Source organism: Sarcophilus harrisii, chromosome 4 (genome assembly GCF_902635505.1).
Source record: "Sarcophilus harrisii chromosome 4, mSarHar1.11, whole genome shotgun sequence".
In the NCBI taxonomy this organism is placed as follows: domain Eukaryota; kingdom Metazoa; phylum Chordata; class Mammalia; order Dasyuromorphia; family Dasyuridae; genus Sarcophilus; species Sarcophilus harrisii.
Window position 1 is genome coordinate 270,280,268 of NC_045429.1, and position 20,395 is coordinate 270,300,662.

Here is a 20,395-nt window from a genome sequence, read left to right on the forward strand (position 1 = left end):
TGAGACTGGAAAGAATTAGAGTTTGGCCTCAGGGACAGAGTTATCACTGACATTGTCCTTATCTTAGTTCAGGGTTCTCATCACTACAAAGTTGATCACCAGCTGAGGAACTTATTTTTATCATAGTAATTCATGAAATCTTTTATAAGACTTGAAGGGAACACCTATACCAATGAAATCACATATTTTTTGAAGTAATGAAGTACATAGCTTCAAGGTGTTATTAAAGTATTAGTAAGTACTGACTTATTAATAAGTATTAAGACATCAATCACTTTCCAAACTACTTACAAAGTAGAACTTTAAATTTTTTTTAATAGAACTAACCAAATCAATATTATATTCATGAATTATCAGCTAAAATTAGTACTTAGTATTTAAATAAGTGGCCATTTATCAAACTTATTAGTAAATTCCAAAGTATGACAATTAAAAGACATGTTTATGTCCATCCCATCTCCATGCTCCTTTGTAGAGAGTGAAACATCACATATAAATAATATCAAGTTCCCTAATTCACTGATTGATTTTGTTGAACTCCCCCACCCCCTACTTTTCTTGTTAGGAAAAAAATAACAACCATTTGTTGACTCTCTGGGAGGGAGTAGGAGGAAGGATACTGGGGAAATATGAACCAATGTAAAAACAAAATATATAAATAAAAATAATAGAAAAGTCAGAATTTTTTAAATATTGTAAAATAAAAAAGGTTATTAAGTAAAAAGGCAAAACAAATTAAGTACTAAATTGGAATAGGATCATGGCTATGACAGAAGTGACATACCTGGATCTTGAATAAATTTATTTCTGTTTTTTGACAATACAGTTGATCGTTGAACAAATGCTGCTAGTACCATAGCTTTGTTGTCAACTTTAACCTCCTGTTCCTCTTGACACAAAATACAAGTAACAATTTGCCTTTGTTCAGTAATTTGAGTTTGTTCTGGGCCCAAGGCTATGAGGGGGGTATCTGAAATCATAGGACTAAAATAAAAAGAAAGTTGTGAATACATGGTTAATTGCGTTGTAATTAATGACCCTGAAACATTCTGGTAATTATAGTATATAATTTAATATAACCCAGAATAATGTTACTTGGCATTTAAGCAAATGTACTTGAATTCGAACCATATGCAATTGTTCATTCACAAACTACTTGCTTACAAATCAAAATTTCAAAGATTTATTCAATTCAGCAAGAGGAAAAGCATTAAAAACTCTTCTATCAACATGAATCAATGTGTATAATTTCAGATTCAAAGTATGCTTAAATCCTACAGATTGAAAAATTAATACAAAACCTGGGTCTTCTTCGTGAGAATTTTATCAACTATTATTTACCCTAAATAATTGCTTGAATCCATTTCCCTTCTACATCCTGCATATTTCTTTCCTGTCCTTTAGTCCTTCTAGATTGCCATCCTGTAAGACTGCTTCCTGTTGTCAGAAAATTAAAGGCTCATTGTTCCTTTAAACCCCCAAATTTTGTAAATTTCTATTTGGACTAAAAAAAAAAGGGAAACAATATTATTTTAACTATAGAGCATCTTGAGCTATTCAGCAATCTATTACATCTATTCTTTAAATTTATCTATAAGTTGGTTTAAGAATATATCTAAAACTCTATGTCACCATACCCTAAAACTTTATTAAAGTCTTATAGGAACTTTGGATAAAAGTAGGAATTTTTCTGTATAAAAATTGAGGTTATGGAATGGAATACAATTTAAGTCTTAGGAAATACATTTTAAAATACTGTTATAGGAACTTTGGATAAAAGTAGGAATTTTTCTGTATAAAAACTGAGGTTATGGAATGGAATACAATTTAAGTCTTGGGAAAAACATTTTAAAATACTCTTCAGTTAGTTTTATAACAAATTCCTAGATAAGGGTATGGACAGGGCATTTCATAAAATCTAAACTAAAGAAGTTTTGACTAAGATGTTAAATATTTTGGATTTAGAGCAGCAGGGAGAAAAAAAGAATTTATATAAAAATCTATTTCAAAAAACTAACCAACACTAATTTTTTAAGTGCTTGATTAAAACAAGTTGAAATATTTGAATTATCTTAGTCTAAAAATGAGAGAATCAGACATGAAGTTAAAAAGTTCTGGGTTCAGGCTGGCACTGCCTTTGATAAATAACGATTTCCATGTGTGTGACCAGGAGTAAGAAGTTCAACTCTACAATATATATTATAGATGAGCTACACATCCCCTAAGAAGGCTAAAAACATTTCTTTACCTGTTATCAAGCACAGTGGATGTAGAAGCATCTAGTTCCAATGTTTGCTGAAAAAGTTCTTTGTTTTCATCTATGAAGTGTCTTTGCATTTCAGACATTTGAGCCATGATCTTTTCTCTCCGCAGCCTGGCTATTTCAGCTTTTCTCTTCCTCTCAGCTTTGTCTTTATCTTTTGAGCTCTGAAATGAAATTCAGTTAGGCATTTTGGAAGCTTAATGAATAGATTTAAATTCTATACTGCCTATATCTTCCTTATTTGATCAAAGGTTAAAAAGATCTCTACCACTGTATTTATATAAGATAATAAAAGCCAAAGAAGGGATGAAATAAAGTACAAATCAATATTCTAAAATAAAGTATGACAGTCAATTTCTTGATATTTAAAAAGGTAATTTGTTATCAATAATACAAGATGAGACTAGAAATTTCCTTAAGGGTCAATTTGCTAATATATTATGTATGCCTATATTATCAATATAGTTTACCTCTTCCATTATTGTCCCTTCTGCCTCTGCTACAGGACTGGTAGAAGAGCTCTCTCTTATCTTCTTAATGGCATTAAAAGTCTATTTAAAAAGAGGAAAGAAATTAGAAATGAAATTATTTTCCCCAAAGGGACATAAAGAATTTGTGCTAAAGCTGGGACTCAAACCTATGATTTTTTTCATATCAAAGTCCAGCAAACTTTCAATACATGATATTTCAATTCCCCAATTCTTTAGTCAAAATATTTTGTATCTGTAACTCTAGTGCTCAGCATAGAGTTTGACACATATCAAATGCTTAATGCTTTTTCATTCATTCATAAGCAGTCAGTACTAGGTACTAATCATAATAATAATAGTGTAAGAAATTTTACCTTCAATATCCATCTGATCATATCTTTGTGAACTTCCAAGTAGGGGGCATTTTGCAGTGTTTCTAACATAGCTAGTATGCTAGGAGAATTGCTGGGTGATTCACCAGGTTCTAAGAAAAATAAGCAAAAAAGAAATGGAAAGCTGATAAATGTTATGCCTGGCATTACTAATATTAACGTGACTTCAATCATGTGGATGCTCTTCTCCAATGGCAGAAACCACAATTTATCCAAACCTTCTCATTTCATGCATCTTTTGCATACAGGTCTTTTTGTAATTCCACCATATTAAGTCTACCCACTAGTGTAGGTCTTCTTATAATGACAGAATACTGAAGAAGCACATGTATCCCTCTTGATATGAGTAGCCTTTTATAAGTATATATTTCTCTGACAACACCTTTTACTCAGATCCTCCTATGTTAATCTTCATTGATAATATGCTATCACCTATTATATGAACAATAGACCTTTCCATGGTTCTGTGTGTGACTTGTAATTTAAAGTCTTCAGGGAAAATTTCTATGTCTCATAGCTATAAAGGATCAATGGAATACTGGTATTTGTTTAAAACAATGGACTTCATGATTTTAAGAAGCAATTTGGGGTCATAAAAAACACTATGTATTTCCCAATGTAATCATGTCCACTTTTTCAATTCGGAGATAGGTCCAACTATATTGTTTATCTAAAGAAAATGTATTTTTGTTCTACAGCTAGCACATTCAACTGCAAACCACAGTATGGACAATAGACATTCTCCATCTACTTGGATTTTCCTCTATAAAAAATGAGGCTAAATTTTTCGGAATGACTTTTCAGTATTTTCAAGAGACTCTAATTCCAGTATTTAATCAATCAATAAATTTACATCTAAAGGCTTACCATACCTCACATACTATGTTAAATATGAGGGTACAAAAAAAAGGGCAAAAAGTTCCTCCCTTTATGAATCTTACGTTCTAATGGAAAACACCATAGTTTTCCTCATTAGAAGATATGTACATAAACAGGTCCATAAAATTCCAAATAAGAGTAGGAAAAAAGATGGGAATACAATGAGAAGAAGATCCTGCAGAAAATAGCACTTGGGAGGCTGAATCTTAAAGTAACTTAAAGTAAGGGTGAAGGTGAGAAAGGAGACCATTCCAAGTCTGGGTAGCAGCTGATGAAAAGGCATAAAGGTGGAAAATGGAGTGTCCAAAGTGAGGAATGGAATTAGGCCAGTGTGGTTGGAAAAGAAAGTTCATGAAAGGAACTAGTAAGTGATAAAACCAGAAAGATCCCAAAAGAACAAGTGATACTGAATTTTAAATGCCAAAGGTGTTAGATGTACTAGGGAGCCAAAGGATTTCAGACTTATGCTGTCACTTTGGCGGTTATGTAGAAGATGGACTAGAGTGTGGAAAAACTTGATACAGAAATTCCAATGAGAAAACTACAGTTGATCTAGCTCTCAAACTGCTCCTGCTGTGGGTCCTAGCAGCTCAGTAGTGGGAAGAGGAACGTCTAGGCCCAGCAGCCTTGCTTTGAGAAGAAGCACTCACGGCCGTGGCTCTTTGCCTCCAATCACTGTGGTTCCCGACGCTGTTTGCCCTGCTCTGGGGAGAGGGAGCTGATTTACTCTCGCAGTCAAGATGCGCAAGAGGAAGGTCAATTCTGCAGAAGGGGAAGCAAGGGAGAAGCCCAAGAGGAGGTTGGCCAGATTGTCAGCTAAATTAATTCTTGCAACAGTTGAACCTAAACCCAAAAAGATAGTTGGGAAGGATAAATCAAGGACAAAAAAGTTCAAACAAAAAGAAAAAAAGGAGCAAAAGAAAACAAGCAGAAGCTACTAACCAAGAAGAGAATAAAGAAGACTTGCCTGCAGAAAATGGAGAAACTAAAAACAAAGAGGTTCCAATCTCTGATTCAGGAGAGAAAGCAACCAAATCTGAATAACATCTTATACCAAGTCTTTTAACAATTGTCCCTGTTACTTCCCTTCTTGTATAATTCAGAGGAATATTTTTTATCAACTATTTTGTAAATTCTAGTTTTTTAGTAGCTCTAGAAACACATTTTTAAGAAGGAGGCAATCTCATCACATTAATTTTTAAAAACATTTGGACAAGTGTACGCCAATCTAAAGTGGCTTTATTTTAAAGTCCTATTTAAAGAGATGAAATCATGTGCTGGTTAGCGATTTGGTTTTTTTGTTTCTGTTAATACAACCAGAAATTAATAGAATATTGATTAGGAAAATGGTGTCTTGTACATAGACAACATTCCGTAGGCAGTTTTTACATCATATTAAATAAAGCATAGATAGTAATTTGGAGTTGTGACGATGAATTTTAAAGATCTTATTTTGATTGATCTGTATCTATATTGTCTAAAATTGTGTACAAATCTTGTGTACAATTGCTTACTAAATAAAATTGCTCCCTAGTGTTGGATCTCTCTTTCAAAATTATGTGCTCTCTGTGACATTGTCATCTTGGTAGAGGTGGAACAGGTTACCCCCCCCCCTCCCTCCCCCCCAGTAACTTTGCTAATGTGCTTAAAAAAAAAACAAACAAAAAAAAAACACTGGAAAATGTGTATGAGTGTAGTTTTATCAAATGCAGGAACTTAGTGGAACTTTTTGTAAAAGACCTAATACCATATCCATGTCAATATCATGGTGTTTGATAACCTCTTTTTAGGGAGAGTTGCCTCCAAATTTAAAGTAAGAAAGTCACTGGAATTGATTAAGAAAAGGATTACAATTATGTAAATTTTAGACTTTTCTGGCATTTTTTAAATGTACAATTTATTCATAGTGTCTATATCCTGATGACCAAACAAATAAAATCTTGATTATAAAAGAAAAAAACAAAAAACAAAAACTATAATTATTAGGGTTTTAAATTAGGTAGTGATTGTATTAATGGAGAGTGGAGACAATTGGAAAAAATAATATAGAAGTAGAAATGACAAGATCTGCCAACTGATTGGATATGGGAGGTGAGAGAGAAATAAAAAATGACGATGAGGCTGCAAACCTGGATGCCTGCAAGGACATGAGAGCCCATGAGAGTTTTGTTTGTCCCTTATTCTTTTTTCCCCATTTTATTTTTATTTTTTTTGCAGAATATTTTTATTTTTTTTAATAATCATAGCTTTTTATTTTTTAAAATACATACAAGGATAATTTTCAACATAACACTTGTAAAACCCTGTATTCTAAATTTTTCTCTGTCCTTCCCCATTGTTTCCCTCTCTTAGACAGCAAGTAATTCAATGTAGATTAAATGTGTGGGGCAACTAGGTGGGACAGTGGATACAGCACTACTTCTGAAGTCAAGAGAACCTGAGTTCAAATTTGACCTCAGACACTTAACACTTCCTAGCTGTGTGACCCTGAGCAAGTCACTTAACCCCGGGAACACAAAATACAACAAAACATGTGTAATACTTATAAACATATTTCCACATTTATTATTCTGCACAAGGAAAATCAGATCAAAAGAAAAAAACGAGAAAGAAAAAAAAAAGCAAGCAAAGAACAAAAAAAGGTGAAAATACATTCAGCCCCCATAGTCCTCTCTCTGGATGCAAATGGTTCTCTCCATCACAAGTCTATTGGAATTGGCCTGAATCACCTCACTGTTGAAAAGAGCCAAGTCTATCCCAGTTGATCTTTATGTAATCTTGTTGTGTACAATGTTTTCTTGGTTCTACTCACTTCACTTAGTATTAGTTCACATAAGTCTCTCTAGGCCTTCCTGAAATCAATCTGCCGATCATTTCTTATAATACCTAATTACATAACTTATTCAGCTATTCTCCAAACTGATGGGCATCCACTCAGTTTTCAGTTCCTTTTCACTACAAAAAGGGCCACCAGAAACATTTTTGTACACGTGAATCCTTTTCCTTTTTTAAGGATCTCTTTGGGATACAGGCCCAGTAGAGACATTATTGAATCAAAGGGTACGCACAGTTTGATGGCTCTTTGAGCATAATTCTAAATTGCTCTCCAGAATGGCTGGATCAGTTCACAACCCCAACAATGTATTAGCGTCCTACTTTTTCCATATCCCCTCCAACATTTCCCATTATCTTTTTATGTCATTTTAGTCAATCTGAGAGGTGCGAAGTGGTACCTCAGAGTTGTCTTAATTTTCATTTCTCTAATCAATAGTGACTTTCTTCATCTGAAAATTATCTGTTCATAAGCTTTTTGTTCTTCATTCTTGAAGAGAACTGTAATGACATCTAGAAGGTAGGTGATACCATGACATGCAAGTGAATTGGATTTAAGTGAGGGAGGACTATACAAAGTCACCAGCCTCACCTTCTCTTCTAGAGCCATCTTGGCCCAGTGGCAAGATGTAGATCAGGATAACTGGATGAACCTGGATGCAGGAGGCCTTTTTAAAAATCTTGGCCTTTTTAAGCTAAAGTCTTTAGCAGGTGTCAATGATTAAGACTAGGTAAGAAAGAAATGAGGAAAAGAATGGCCTTTTTAAATCTAATTTTAAAAAGTAAGAAAGAAAGAGAAAGAAAAAAAAAAAAAAGAAATCAACCTGGGAGGGAGACTCTCAGTATTTCTGGCTAAAACAGCAACAATTTCTATTTATATTCACTCTGAAGCAATAAGGTTAAAAAAAAAATATGCTTCAATCTGTATTCACACACAATTGGTTCTTTTTCTGGGTACAGATGGCATTTTTCATCATAAGTTCTTCAATAGATCACTGTACTCCTGAGAATAGCAGTGACAGCATTTATAGCTGTTACTTTGTAGATGGTACATTTCATCTTGCTTGAGTTCATGGAAGACTTTCCATGCTCTCTGAAGCATTTTGTTCATCATTTCCCATAGAACAATAATATTTTAATCATAATCACATACTACTGTTTATTCAGCCAATCCTCAATTGATGGGCATCCCCTCAACTTCCAATTGTTTGTCCTTAGAAAAGAACTGCTATAGATATTCTTGTATATATAGATCCTTTTTCTTTTTTTTAAACTCTTTTGGGATTCATGCCTAATAGTGGTATCATTAGGTCAAAGAATATGCATGATTTTATAGCGCTTTGAGCGTAGTTCATTTTTTTTTGATCATTTGTCTCATTTATTTTTCTCATAAATTTGACTTAGTTCCCCATGCATTTGATAAATGAGGCCTTGATCAGAGAAACTTGCTTCAAAATTCTTTTTCCAATTATTATTGCTATCTGTATTTATGCTGTTTACTCTATTCTTTTGATCCTTTCACCCTGACCCTTCAAAAAAGTGTTTTGCTACTAACCAGCCCTTCCCTCCAAATGACCTTTCTTCTATCACCCTTCCCTCTTTTCATATCCCTTTCCCCTTTTATTTTCCTGCAAGGTAAGAGATTTCTATACCCATATTGAGTGTGTATGTTATTTCCTCTTTGAGCCAATTCTGATGGAAGAAATGTTTACTCACTCTCCCTTCTCTCCCCTTTTATTGCAAAAACTTTTTCTTGCCAGTTTTATGACAGATAACTTATGTCATTCTACCTCTCTCTTTCCCATTCTTTCAGTAAACTTCTCTCTCACCCCTTAATTTTATTTTTTTAAACATATTATCCTTTCATATTAACTTACACATTTTACATTACAAATTTTATTAAGTCTCTTATAACATTTCTTTCCTGATTACCTTCTCATGCTTCTCCTGAGGCCTATATTTGAAAATCAAATTTTCTATTCAGCTCTTGTCTTTTCATTACAAATGCTTAAAAGTTCTCTTTTTCATTGAATATCCATTTTTTCCCCTGAAGGATGATACTCAGTTTTGCTGGGAAAATGATTCTTAGTTGTAAATCCTAGCTCCAGTGCTCTCAGGAACATCATATTCCAAGCCCTCTGATCTTTAAATTTGGAAGTTGCTAAATCTTGTGGTATCCTGACTATGGTTCCACTATACTTGAATTGTTTCTTTCTGAATCTTGCAATATATTCTCCTTATTCTGGGAGTTCTAGAATTTAGCTATAATATTTCTAGGAGTTTTCATTTTGGGATCTCTTTCAGGAGGTGACTAATAAATTCTTTCCATTTCTATTTTACCCTCTGATTCTAGAATATCAGCACAGTTTATCTTCATAATTTCTTGGAAGATGCTGTCTAGACTCTTTTATTAATCATCTTTTTCAGGTAGAGCAATAATTTTTAAATTATCTTTGTCTGGATCAAGTTTCCAGTTGTTTTTCCAAAGAAATATTTCACATTTTTTCCCATTTTTTCATTCTTTGGTTTTGTTTTATTATTTCCTGATTTTTCATAGAGTCATTAGCTTCCATTTGCTCAATTCTAATTTTCAAGGAATTATTTTCCTTGATGAGCTATTGTACCTTCTTTCCCATTTAGAAAGTTTTGTTTTTTCAAGCATCACTCATAAGTTTTTGTATTTCCTTTTGCATCACTTACTTTCATTTCTCTTCCCAATTATTCTTCTTGATTTTCAAAATTCCTTTTGAGCTCTTCCATGGTCTGAGACCAGTGTTTATATTTCTTGGAGACTTTAAATGCAGGAGCTTTGACTTTATTTCCTTCTGTATGTGTTTTGTTTGGATATTTCTTGTCATCACAGTAGCATAATAGAATCTATTTTTTTTATACTGTTTGTTCATTTTTCCAGCCCATTACATGGCTTTAAACTCTTTCTGACATATTATTTTCCAATTTTCCCCACAATTTTTGTGAAATAGTGAGTTCTTATACAGAAGCTGGATTTTGGTTTTTTTTTTTTTAAATACTAGAATACTATAATCACTTATTATTATGTCATGTGTATTTAATCTATTCCATTGATCCACCATTTCTTAGACATTACCAAATGGTTTTGATGATTGCTGCTTTATGATAAGAGTTTTAGGTACTGCCAGGCCACCACCCTTTCTATTTTTTTTTCATTAATTCCCTTGATATTCTTGCCCTTTTGTTCTTCCAGATGAATTTTGTTGTTATTTTTTCTAGCTCTATAAAATAAATTTTTTTTGCTGTTTGATTAGTATGGCATTAAACAAGTATGCCAATTTAAGTGGAATTGTCATTTTTATTATATTAGCTCAGTTTATCCATAAGCAATTGATATTCTTCCAATTGTTTAGATCTGACTTCGTGTGAGAAGTGCTTTATAACTGTGGTCATATAGTTCCTAGGTCTGTCTTAGTAGCTAGATATCCAAATATTTTATTTTAGCTAGTTACCTTAAATAGGATTTCTTGTTCTCTTTCTTGCTGCTGGGCTTTGTCAGTAATATACAGAAACGTTGATGATTTGTGTGGGTTTATTTTGTATTCTGCAACCTTGCAGCCATTAATTTTAAGTATGTTTCTGAATGATTTTCTAGAATCCTCTAAGTATATCATCATATCATCTGCAAAGAGTGATAGTTTTATCTCTTCATTGCCTATTCTAATTCCTTTAATTTCTTCTTCTTTCCTTATCACTAAAGCCAATATTTCTAGTATAATACTGAACAATAGTGATGATAATAGGCATCCTTGTTTCAGCCCAATCTTATTGGGAATGTGTCCAACTTCTCTCCATTACAAATAACGCTTGCTGATGGTTTTAGATAGATGCTATTTATTATTTTAAGGAAAAATCCTTTTATCCTTCTCTCTAGTGATTTTAAAAGGAACGGATGCTGTATTCTGTCAAAAGTTTTTTCTGCATCTATTGAGATTATCATGATTTCTGTTAGTTTTTTTAATGATGTGGTCTTTTATGACAATAGTTTTCCTGATATAGAATCAGCCAGCCCTGCATTCCTGACATAAATTTCACTTGATCATAGTGTCTTATCCTATTGATAAGTTGTGGTAATCTTTTTGCTAATATTTTATTTAAAGTTTTTGCATCGATATTCATTAGGCAGATTGGTCTATAATTTTCTTTCTTTCTTTTGACTCTTCCTGGTTTAGGTATCAGCTATCAGCACCCGTCACAGAAAGAATTTGGCAGGACTCTTTCTTTACCAATTTTTCAAATAATTTACATAGTATTGGAATTAATTGTTCTTTCAATGTTTGGTAGAATTCACTTGTAAATCCATCTGGTCCTGAAATTTTTTCTTAGACTTGAACTCTTTGTAGGGTAGAAGGTATGACATCCTAAGCTTTGGGAATTTTGTATAGCTGTTTTCAAAGATCCTTTTAAGGAGTGGCCACAAACACTCTTTTCTGCCCTGGAACTATGAGGAGGGTCCCTGCTCCACTATGGATGTAAGTTATAGTGTGCTAAAGCAACAAGGTCTTTCCTCTGTCCTAGTAAAGAGACCTCCTGTGGGCTGAGGCCTCTGGAAGTTGCCGCCGTCACCACCACTCCTGGTTTGCTGGTTTCCCAAGGTTCTCTCACCCTAGTTGAGACAAACAAACCTCTCCTGTTTGTCTCAAATCGTCTTTAGTGTTTGGATTTCGTGTTCCAAATTTTTTCTCCTTCCCTTCTTTCCCTTTCCCCAAGATAGCAAGTAATCCAATGTAGCTTAAACATGTATAATCCTTCTAAACATATTTCCATATTTGTTGTGTTATACAAGAAAAATCAGACTAAAAGGGAAAATGCCATGAGAAAGAAAAAGCAAACAAAACAAAAAGTTTATGCTTCAATCCAATCCATTTAGTCTCTATAGTTCTCTCTCTGGAGTCTATTTGCTTCCATTAATTCTTCTCTAACTGTCCCCGTTCTCTCTCTGGAGTCTATTTGCTTCCATTAATTCTTCTCTAATTGTCCCCATCCTTGTAATCTGGCTTTCAACCTGATCATAAGATTGCTGGTTCTCTTCAAAGTTGCTCATAATCTTCCTAAAGTTAAATTTTTATTGAAATCTTAGGTTTTATTTATACTTTAATATATTTAACATGTGTTGGTCATCCTGCCATCTGGGAAGGAGGTGGGGGGAAGGAGGGGAAAAACTGGAACAAAAGGTTTGGCAATTGTCAATGCTGTAAAATTACCCATGCATATAACTTGTAAATAAAAAGCTATTAAAAAAAATAAATCTTAGGTTTTAGATTAACTGCATTTCCCCAAAAACATGAGAGAGTGATATTTCTCAATATTCTCCACAGTTCTGACCATATATACCTGAAATGCCCTGATGAATTCCAATGGTGCGCTGTAAACTTTAAGTTCAAATACAAACTCATTTGTTTTGGAACTTAAATTTTAAAAAATCTTTCCAATTACTTCTCAACATATGTTCTACCTCAAGTTTCTTCCCATGAAAGAAAAACCATAAAGCAAAATTACGTGCGCGCCCCCCCCTCTCCCCCCACTCCATTCCTAATGGTATGTATTAACATTCTACATCTCAGTTCTGCACTTTTCAACAGAGGAGGGAAGTATGTTTCATCAACTGTTCTCTGGAGCCAAAGTTGACATTTTAATCTGAACTTGGTGCACCTAACTTCTCATTACCACCAGAATTTTAGAATTTAGCTTCATTTTAAATTATAAATTAGATGAGAAAGATAAAGTGATGATTCTAAAACATATCAGTTTATGTCCATGTCTTTTAATTAATCATCAATAATTTACCAATTGCCTACCATGTGATATGCATTAGGCTAAGCACTGCAAACACAAAGAAAGGAAAAAACAAATCAGTCCCTACTCTTAAGGAACTTAAAAATCTAACAGACTTCATTATCTATGGATGTATTGAACAATATTTATATAAAAGAAATACACCTAGATTTGTAATTGCACATAGCACAATGATGCTTAGTAAACAAATGAATACTTGGCCTCAATTCATTTAGTTCTTTTAAAAATAGATTCCTAGACGTTACAGTTTATTAAAAAGATGTACAGCCTTCATTTTCACAAAGGGAGGCAAAATAGATAAAAAGCTGACCTTGGAGTCATGAAGAATTGACTTCCACTTCAGACCGTGACCTCTCTCTCCCTTTTTTTCTCTCTCTCTCAATTGTGTCTCTCTGTCTCTCTATCCTGGCCGTGTGACCCTAGGCAAGTCACAAGTCACAAGTCAGGCACTAGCCAATTTTAGAACACTGTTGGTCGATGAGAAGGTGCTAATCTGCATGGGTAAAGGAAGTTCCTCACTGGAAGATCCCCATAGCAATGCAATAACATGTATGGTTAAAAAGATTAAGAAATAAAATTGAGACATACTTGATATCTTCTGAGTGAAAGTAAATGTCACTACAGACTCTTCACTGACATTTTCTAAATGTTGTTTTTCCTCTTGTAGTGCCATTCCAATCAAATGTAAGACCTAAAGTAAAACAGAAGTTTTAAGAAGAAAACATCTGATAATTCATTTGTCATATGAAAGACCAAACTGTAAGTTAAAAAAAGCTGAATTTTAAAGACATACAGATTGGGTTTCAAATGAAATTTTAAAGTATTTTTTCCAATAAGGAATTTCTAAGAAAAAAATTCAATTTTACATAACGGGAAAATACAAAGGTCAATTCTTAGCTAAATTTAAAAATATAAGCCCTCGATGGCAGGAACTATTTCATTTGTCTTGTATTCATATTCCTAACATGGTGACTTGTAAAGGATAAATAATTAATAAATTATTTATTCATTTGGAGTTGTCATCTAAAATCCCTTCTGAAATGGCTGGTTACTGATGCTACTTCATGACAAAAGTCTAATTACACATTTGGTATATAAGCTACATGGTAATAATCATGAGAGCCTGGAATCAACTGTCAACTAAGCCCATTTCCACAGAGCCTTAGGGTTCCACCTTTCTACTAGTTCTAAACTAAGGGTGGAGAATATTTTTTCTGCCAACATTTCTGCCAAATGTTATAAATAGGAATTTATAACATTTGTGGTCCATACAAAATTATCAACTTATAGAATTCAAGTAGTGGGAATTGTATAACTTTCAGTTCATCATTGCATGTGGTTGCCTTAGCAAATAATTTTGAGGGCCCACAGGCCAGAAGTTCCCAACCCCTGATCTAAATCAACATCAGAAAAATTATTAAATTTTTAAAAGCATTTTTAAAGACATAGTTTTCTTTCTGTAATTCAACCTAAATATTTGGAAAAATTTAAAATTTTCCCTTAAGTCTTATAAAAGAGCCATATGAAATTCTTGAACCAACATAGTTCTCTTAAATTCTCTATATATATTTCACATGTTTATTTATACTTCGCATTTTTTAGGAAGAAAGATGTGATTTTTCTCCTTCTTTACATATTTCCTTCCAAATTAAAAATGGTGGCTATAATCCTAAATCAAAGAAACTTCACATTTATGTAATGGTAATAAAAAAATATATATATATCATGAACACATTTTTGGTTGAGACAGACACAAAATAATAGGTAATAATTCATACCATAAAACACACTGTTTTGCATTTTCTCTGTTCAAACACAATAGCATTAAAACCTTCATTAAACTATCTTGATTGGGAGAGAGGAGCTAGTGAACAGGTTGTCAAAAAACAACAAGAAAAGAAAAGAGGGTCAGTGAAATACTTTTTAAAATGTACAGAAGGGAGAAGGAGGCCAGAAGGAAATGTAAACAAGTAGAACAACTTATATATTAAAAAACATGATCATAGTAGAGTTATGTTTTAGGCAGAAAATCTCTTTTGCTGTTTTTACTTTGTATCTGTAAATGACTTTGATGTCTGTTAAAAGTTAAAAATAAAATAAAAAAATTTTAAATATCTTCAAACCTACCCGTTGTAGCATGGATTCCGACCAAGCATATCCATTATGTTCTACAGCCCACTGCAGTATTGTCCCCATGATACACAACATAACATCTGACTGCAAAATATTAACCAGACTTGCAAACAAGGGACAGAATGGAGGCAAAACAGGAGGTGGAAGTGCTGAAAAACAAATTAATTATTGTTATTTTCTCCAAATTAATTTTTCTCCATACTATTTCAGTGTCTAATTAATTCCCATTAACCTATGCCTTGGCAGCTCAAATTAATCTTAGGAAAACAAAACTTTTTTCCGCCTACACATTCCCCTCAATACTCCAGATCAAAAACTTTCAAAGGCTAATTATAGAATGAAGTATATACTTTTTGGCTCAAAAGCTATATCGTGTTCCTAATCTCTTCTTTTTCCAGCCTTATTGCTGGGTCCTCTGAAGTCCATATTCAGTCAAAAACTGGGTTACTTCTATCTCTTCCCAAATGCTCTCCTGTTTCTTGAAATTCCCTCTAAGAGGTGATAGACTCAAGATGCAGAATGAGAACTTTTATTTATACTGAAAGTGTGCTCTTTTATCAGGCTGTTAGTTTTAAGAAGGGGAAGAGGGAACTTAGTTTTATGCAGTAAGCCCAGAGAGAAGGATCTTGTTATCCTTACACTTAGATTCCCTGCCTGTACAGCAGGCTGCTTCTCATTCAGATCCACTCCTCAGCACAGTTATCCAGAAATGTTAAAGAATCCTTGAGCATGAATTATTGGTAACTACTCTTCAGCATTTGCCCATCCCAGGCAAACTTGAAAATAGCCTTATGTCATATGTAGAGCCAGAGCCTCTACTCTTCCCTCTCCTTTCATCTTCAAAAGTAGCAGTAAATAGCAATTTCAGCTAAGAGAGAGGCTTTTTGGTTTGGGGCCTAGCCTTCAGACCTCAAAATCTACTTATGTAAGTATGTCAAGATGTATAGGAATCACACTCAACTTGTGGAGATACAACCCAGGATAATACTGTGGAAGATCCCAGTTAGGAAAAAAGGAGTTTTATATTAACAATTGAGGAAGAATCTAAACCAGTAGCCCAATACTCTCCAATGCTTCTAAAACCAGATTTTAATGAAATTGGGTAATGTTTAACAAAATAAACAAAAATACAATGAAATATATAGATTATGTTAATTTATGGTTTTCTAAGTCAATATGTAGCCCACAGGGATACATTTCTATTTGAATTTGACACCACTGACCTAAAAGATTCTTTAATGCGGACACTTTTATATAATACTTTGTATTATAGCCCCAGTCCAGGTAAATGTTCTGTACTACATTACATATTGTACCTTGTTTGGTTCACAATGGATATGGAAGCCCTTAAAGTCATGGAACTTTCAATGTAATTCAAACTAAATATTATTTCAAAAAAAAAATGCAGAATGAGACATAAATATTTGAAAATGGAAAATATGGTCCTTTGTTTTACTCTAGAAAGTACTTGAAAATTTTTTTCTTTTATTCCAAGGAAGGGTAAGTGGAAAGAAAAAAAAAATGTTTGTTGGATGAAAAAAATTTTTTTTTCTCTTGTCTAGATTATTTTTCCTTACACATTCATCCCCCTTTAAAGGCATCTTTTCTGATTCTTTCTGGGAAGAAGGTGTTTCTCTTTCCTATAAATTCATATAGTTTAATATTATATCATGCTATATGGTTATAGAGTGACTATAATTATTTATGGAAATCTTATTTTCCTTACTAGACTTTAGGCCAGAGGAGTGCTGGATTCACCTTCCTTTTACCTATTTCCCACACTGAAAATGTGCTCCCCCACCACAAAAATCCTACCTTTCTTTTAGGCTCAAATCAAGTGCCTCTTCCTGTACTAGGAATTTTCTAATTTATTCAGTTATTAGCTCTCTTACTATTTCATTCCCAGGAAAAAATTACTTTGTATTTACTTTTGTATTACTTATTGATCTACAAGTTGTTTTCTATCAATAGAATATGGATTCCTTGAAAGCAGGAACTGTTTTCATCCTTGGCTCACATTATGGCACTTTAAACATAGAAAATACTTGATAAACACTTCTTAAATGAAATCACATCTCCAAAACTTGTGTAAATATTACTGAATAAAAAAGAGAAATAAAGGTACCAACCTGTATCTTCCCTATTTTGCCTTTTTAATTTTCTTTGAGCTTCTTCTGCCTATGAAAAACCAAAGATATTTAGTTTAAAATTAAATAAGGAATACCTGAAAATCATAAGTTAATGACCTATCAATTATACAAATTACTAATCATATAATTAGCAAACAAGAGAATAATCATTCGACTTGAGCAAATTTATATTCTTTAAAACTGTTTTCAACAAAAGTTGTGAGAGCATTTAAATATATTTTTAATTGTCCAAAGCATCTTTACTGCAAAAAAAAAAAAAGGGAAGTATGGCAAAGACTTCCTTCAAGTAAAATTAGCAGCAAAGCAGCAAACCAGAACTTGAATATGAGATGAAAAGTTTAGCTCCACTCACTGAAAACTAGTAAATTTTTATAGTTCATAGTTGGAGATAGCAGGAAGAATATTAAATTCAGAATCTGAGGACCTCGGCTTGGATCCTAATTGTCATTCATAATCTGTGTGATTTTGGGGAAGCCATAAAATCCAATTAGATAATAAATCCCATATTGGTTAAATGAGGAATTTGGATTTATGATTCACAAGGTCCTTCTCTTGACAGTTCTAGATTATATTACTTTTTGAAGCATCAAATTAGAATGAGAATTTATAAAAGCTTGACCAAATTTTAAACTAGAAGTTAAAAAATGAGACTTCAATAAATTTTCAAGGAAAAAAAAAACCCACTGCCATAAAATGATTCATCAATTATTCAGTAAGTTTTTGTAAACTGCTTACTAAACACCAAGCACTGGATTAGGTAGGGAGTATACAAATATAATGAAATGAAACAATCTCTATCTATAAGGGGCTCACATACTAATGGGAATGAACAAGGACATATATAAGTATATATAAAAAAAGAAAAAATGAAGGAGTACATGCACTATTTGGATGAGAGGGAGACAGCAGTTAGGAGAATTAAGAAGAAGCTTCACAGAGTGGGCAGTTTTTGATCTGAGTCATGAAATAAAGAGATTTGATGTGGTGGAGGAAAAGAGTACATTCCAGGAAAGAGGGATAGATAATTTAATGGCACAGACATAAGAGATAGCAGTGTCACATCTGAGAATCATGGAGACCATTTGGCTGGGTAGCAGAGTATAGGGGGGAGAGTAATGAGTAATATGATTGGAGAAGCTGGATAAAAGTTGTAAAGAGCATCAAAAACTAAAAAGAATTTATATTTGATCCTTGAAGAAATAAGAAACCACTGTAATTTGCTGAGTTGGGGAGGGGGTGTCACAATCAGATCTTCACTTAAAAAAAATCATTTTAGTAACGATAAGGAAGACAGACTGGAGTGAGCAGAGACCTGAAGCAGGGAGGCACTGCAAGAATAAATCTGAGAGGTAATGAAGGTCTGAACTGAGATGATGGCTGAGTGAGTAGAAAGAGAATGGGACAGATGCAAAAGATGATACAGAAATAAAAATGGCAAGATTTAGTAACTGACTAGATATATAGAGTGAAGGAAAATGAAGAGAAAGAATAACACTCAAACTATGAATCTTGAAAATTTTATAAACTAATATAAAATATAACAGCTTATAATTTGATTTTAAATAGCTAATAGAAAGTATCTGAGTATGTTTTTTCCCCTAATTACCTTAGATTGCTCTGCTCTTGAAAAATGGTAGAAATATAGATTGAAATCTTTAGTGCATTCTGGCTTTAGTTCATATAGACCTCGTCCTGTCAATCCAGGTTTCCTATAAACAAAAAGCAATGATATCAATTGTTATCACTAAATTTTTGAAATGACATTCATCCTTGTAAAGGACAAAGCCCCTGATCTCAGGTCAAAAATGTAGAAGTTAAATCTAGTTTTTGATTTTTATAGTTTTCATGAGTTTTTTTTTTTTCCAAATAGAAAGTCTTTTTATATATAATTCATGGTCTTCATGAGTTTCTTTTTTTTCCCAAATAGAAAGCCTTTTTATATATAATTCATGGTCATATTTATTAAATACTAAAAATTTTTTTAACTACTTCCTGTTCACTTCACATCAATCTTTCACCACTACCAAACAGTTTTGATGATTATTGCTTTATAATATAGTGAGACCTGATAAGACAATTATCCTTTCATTCCTATAGTTTCCTCCATTATTTCTATTGAGATAATCGACTTTATTCCTCCATTAAATTTTGCATTTTTACATAGTTCTATTAAGTATTTCCTCAATAATTTAAAAAGCATAGTACCAAATCTATAAGTGAATTTACATAATATCGGTTTTATTTTACTGGCCTGGCCTAACCAAATCTGCTGAATTTCTATTTACATCTTCCTTTCTGTAGAATGTTTTATATTTGTATTTATTTATGACTTTTGTGGAACTGGGTATCTGTGGGATTCTTAAGATATTTTATGTATTTTGCAGTTATTAATTTTAAAGAGAATTTCTCTTTTTTTCTTCTTGATTGTCATGAGGGATGGATCATGCCAGTAATTTTATCTGCTACTTTAATGAATATCAACATAATATAAATTATATATATTACATATATATAAATATCATTTTATATATATGTATATAAATATAATCTTTTTGATTAATTTCTTCACTGATTCTGAGGTTTTCTGAATATTACATTATCTGAAAATAAGAGTAGTTTTGTTTCCATTTTTGTCTGTTTTATACCTTTAATTTTGTTCTTCTTGTATTTTGTTAGCTAGCATTTATAGAAGTATCAGAAAGAAGGATGAAGTCAGCTAAACTTGGGAGTAACAAGACTTGAGATCAAATTCTTTCTCTGAAAATTATATAATTGATATGACTTAGAATAAGTCATTTAACCTTGCTGGATTTTTGTTCTTAATTTTTTAAATAAGGAGATCAAATTTGACGATTTCAAAGGTCCCTTCTAGTTTTAAATCTATAACCTTATGAACTACATCAAATAAGAGTATTTAAAGAGGACAGTTCTATTTTTACCTATATGTACTGGGAGTTTTTCTAATGTTTTTCAACATAAAAGATGCTCTTGGTTCTACATATATCTATTTTATATTATTGAAAAAAGGTAACTCAATGGCTATATTTTTAAAGGAATTTTCATATGTGTTTTTTCCTGCGTTTATGTAAAGCATCATGTGTTTTGTTGCTTATATAATTAATTATGCTTCTGAAAAATTTTAATTTTTAAAAATTACAATGGAAAGTTCAATCTTAGTAAGAGAAATTTCCAGAAATCACTGTGATATAAAAACAAATAGCACTAAGAATTTTTTTTTTTTTTTTTTTTTTTTAGAAAAACAGATACTAATGCCATAGAATTTCCTGGTACTATGATTCTTTGTTTTTGATGAGGATGTAATGTTCCCTTGTTTCAATATCTGGTGCTTGGAAATACATAAGAAAAAAATGTTTATTGTAATAAATTTAGAAGAAAAATTATAAAAGTACAAAACATGTTAATGTTTTTCAATATAAATGGAATTATATT

General features: G+C 32.5%; 1 protein-coding gene and 1 pseudogene across 1 annotated transcript in view; one reads left to right on the forward strand and one right to left on the reverse strand.

Annotated features, from left to right (window-relative positions):
• UBR2 (ubiquitin protein ligase E3 component n-recognin 2) overlaps positions 1-20,395 on the reverse strand; it is a 155,164-nt gene that overhangs the window by 36,450 nt on the left and 98,319 nt on the right. The window contains 8 exon segments of the mRNA XM_031964839.1: positions 785-984; positions 2,249-2,427; positions 2,734-2,814; positions 3,108-3,217; positions 13,251-13,353; positions 14,790-14,944; positions 16,925-16,973; positions 18,552-18,654. Of these exon segments, the coding sequence (XP_031820699.1) occupies positions 785-984; positions 2,249-2,427; positions 2,734-2,814; positions 3,108-3,217; positions 13,251-13,353; positions 14,790-14,944; positions 16,925-16,973; positions 18,552-18,654 (980 nt within the window).
• On the forward strand, positions 4,745-5,048 carry LOC116423194 (annotated as a pseudogene).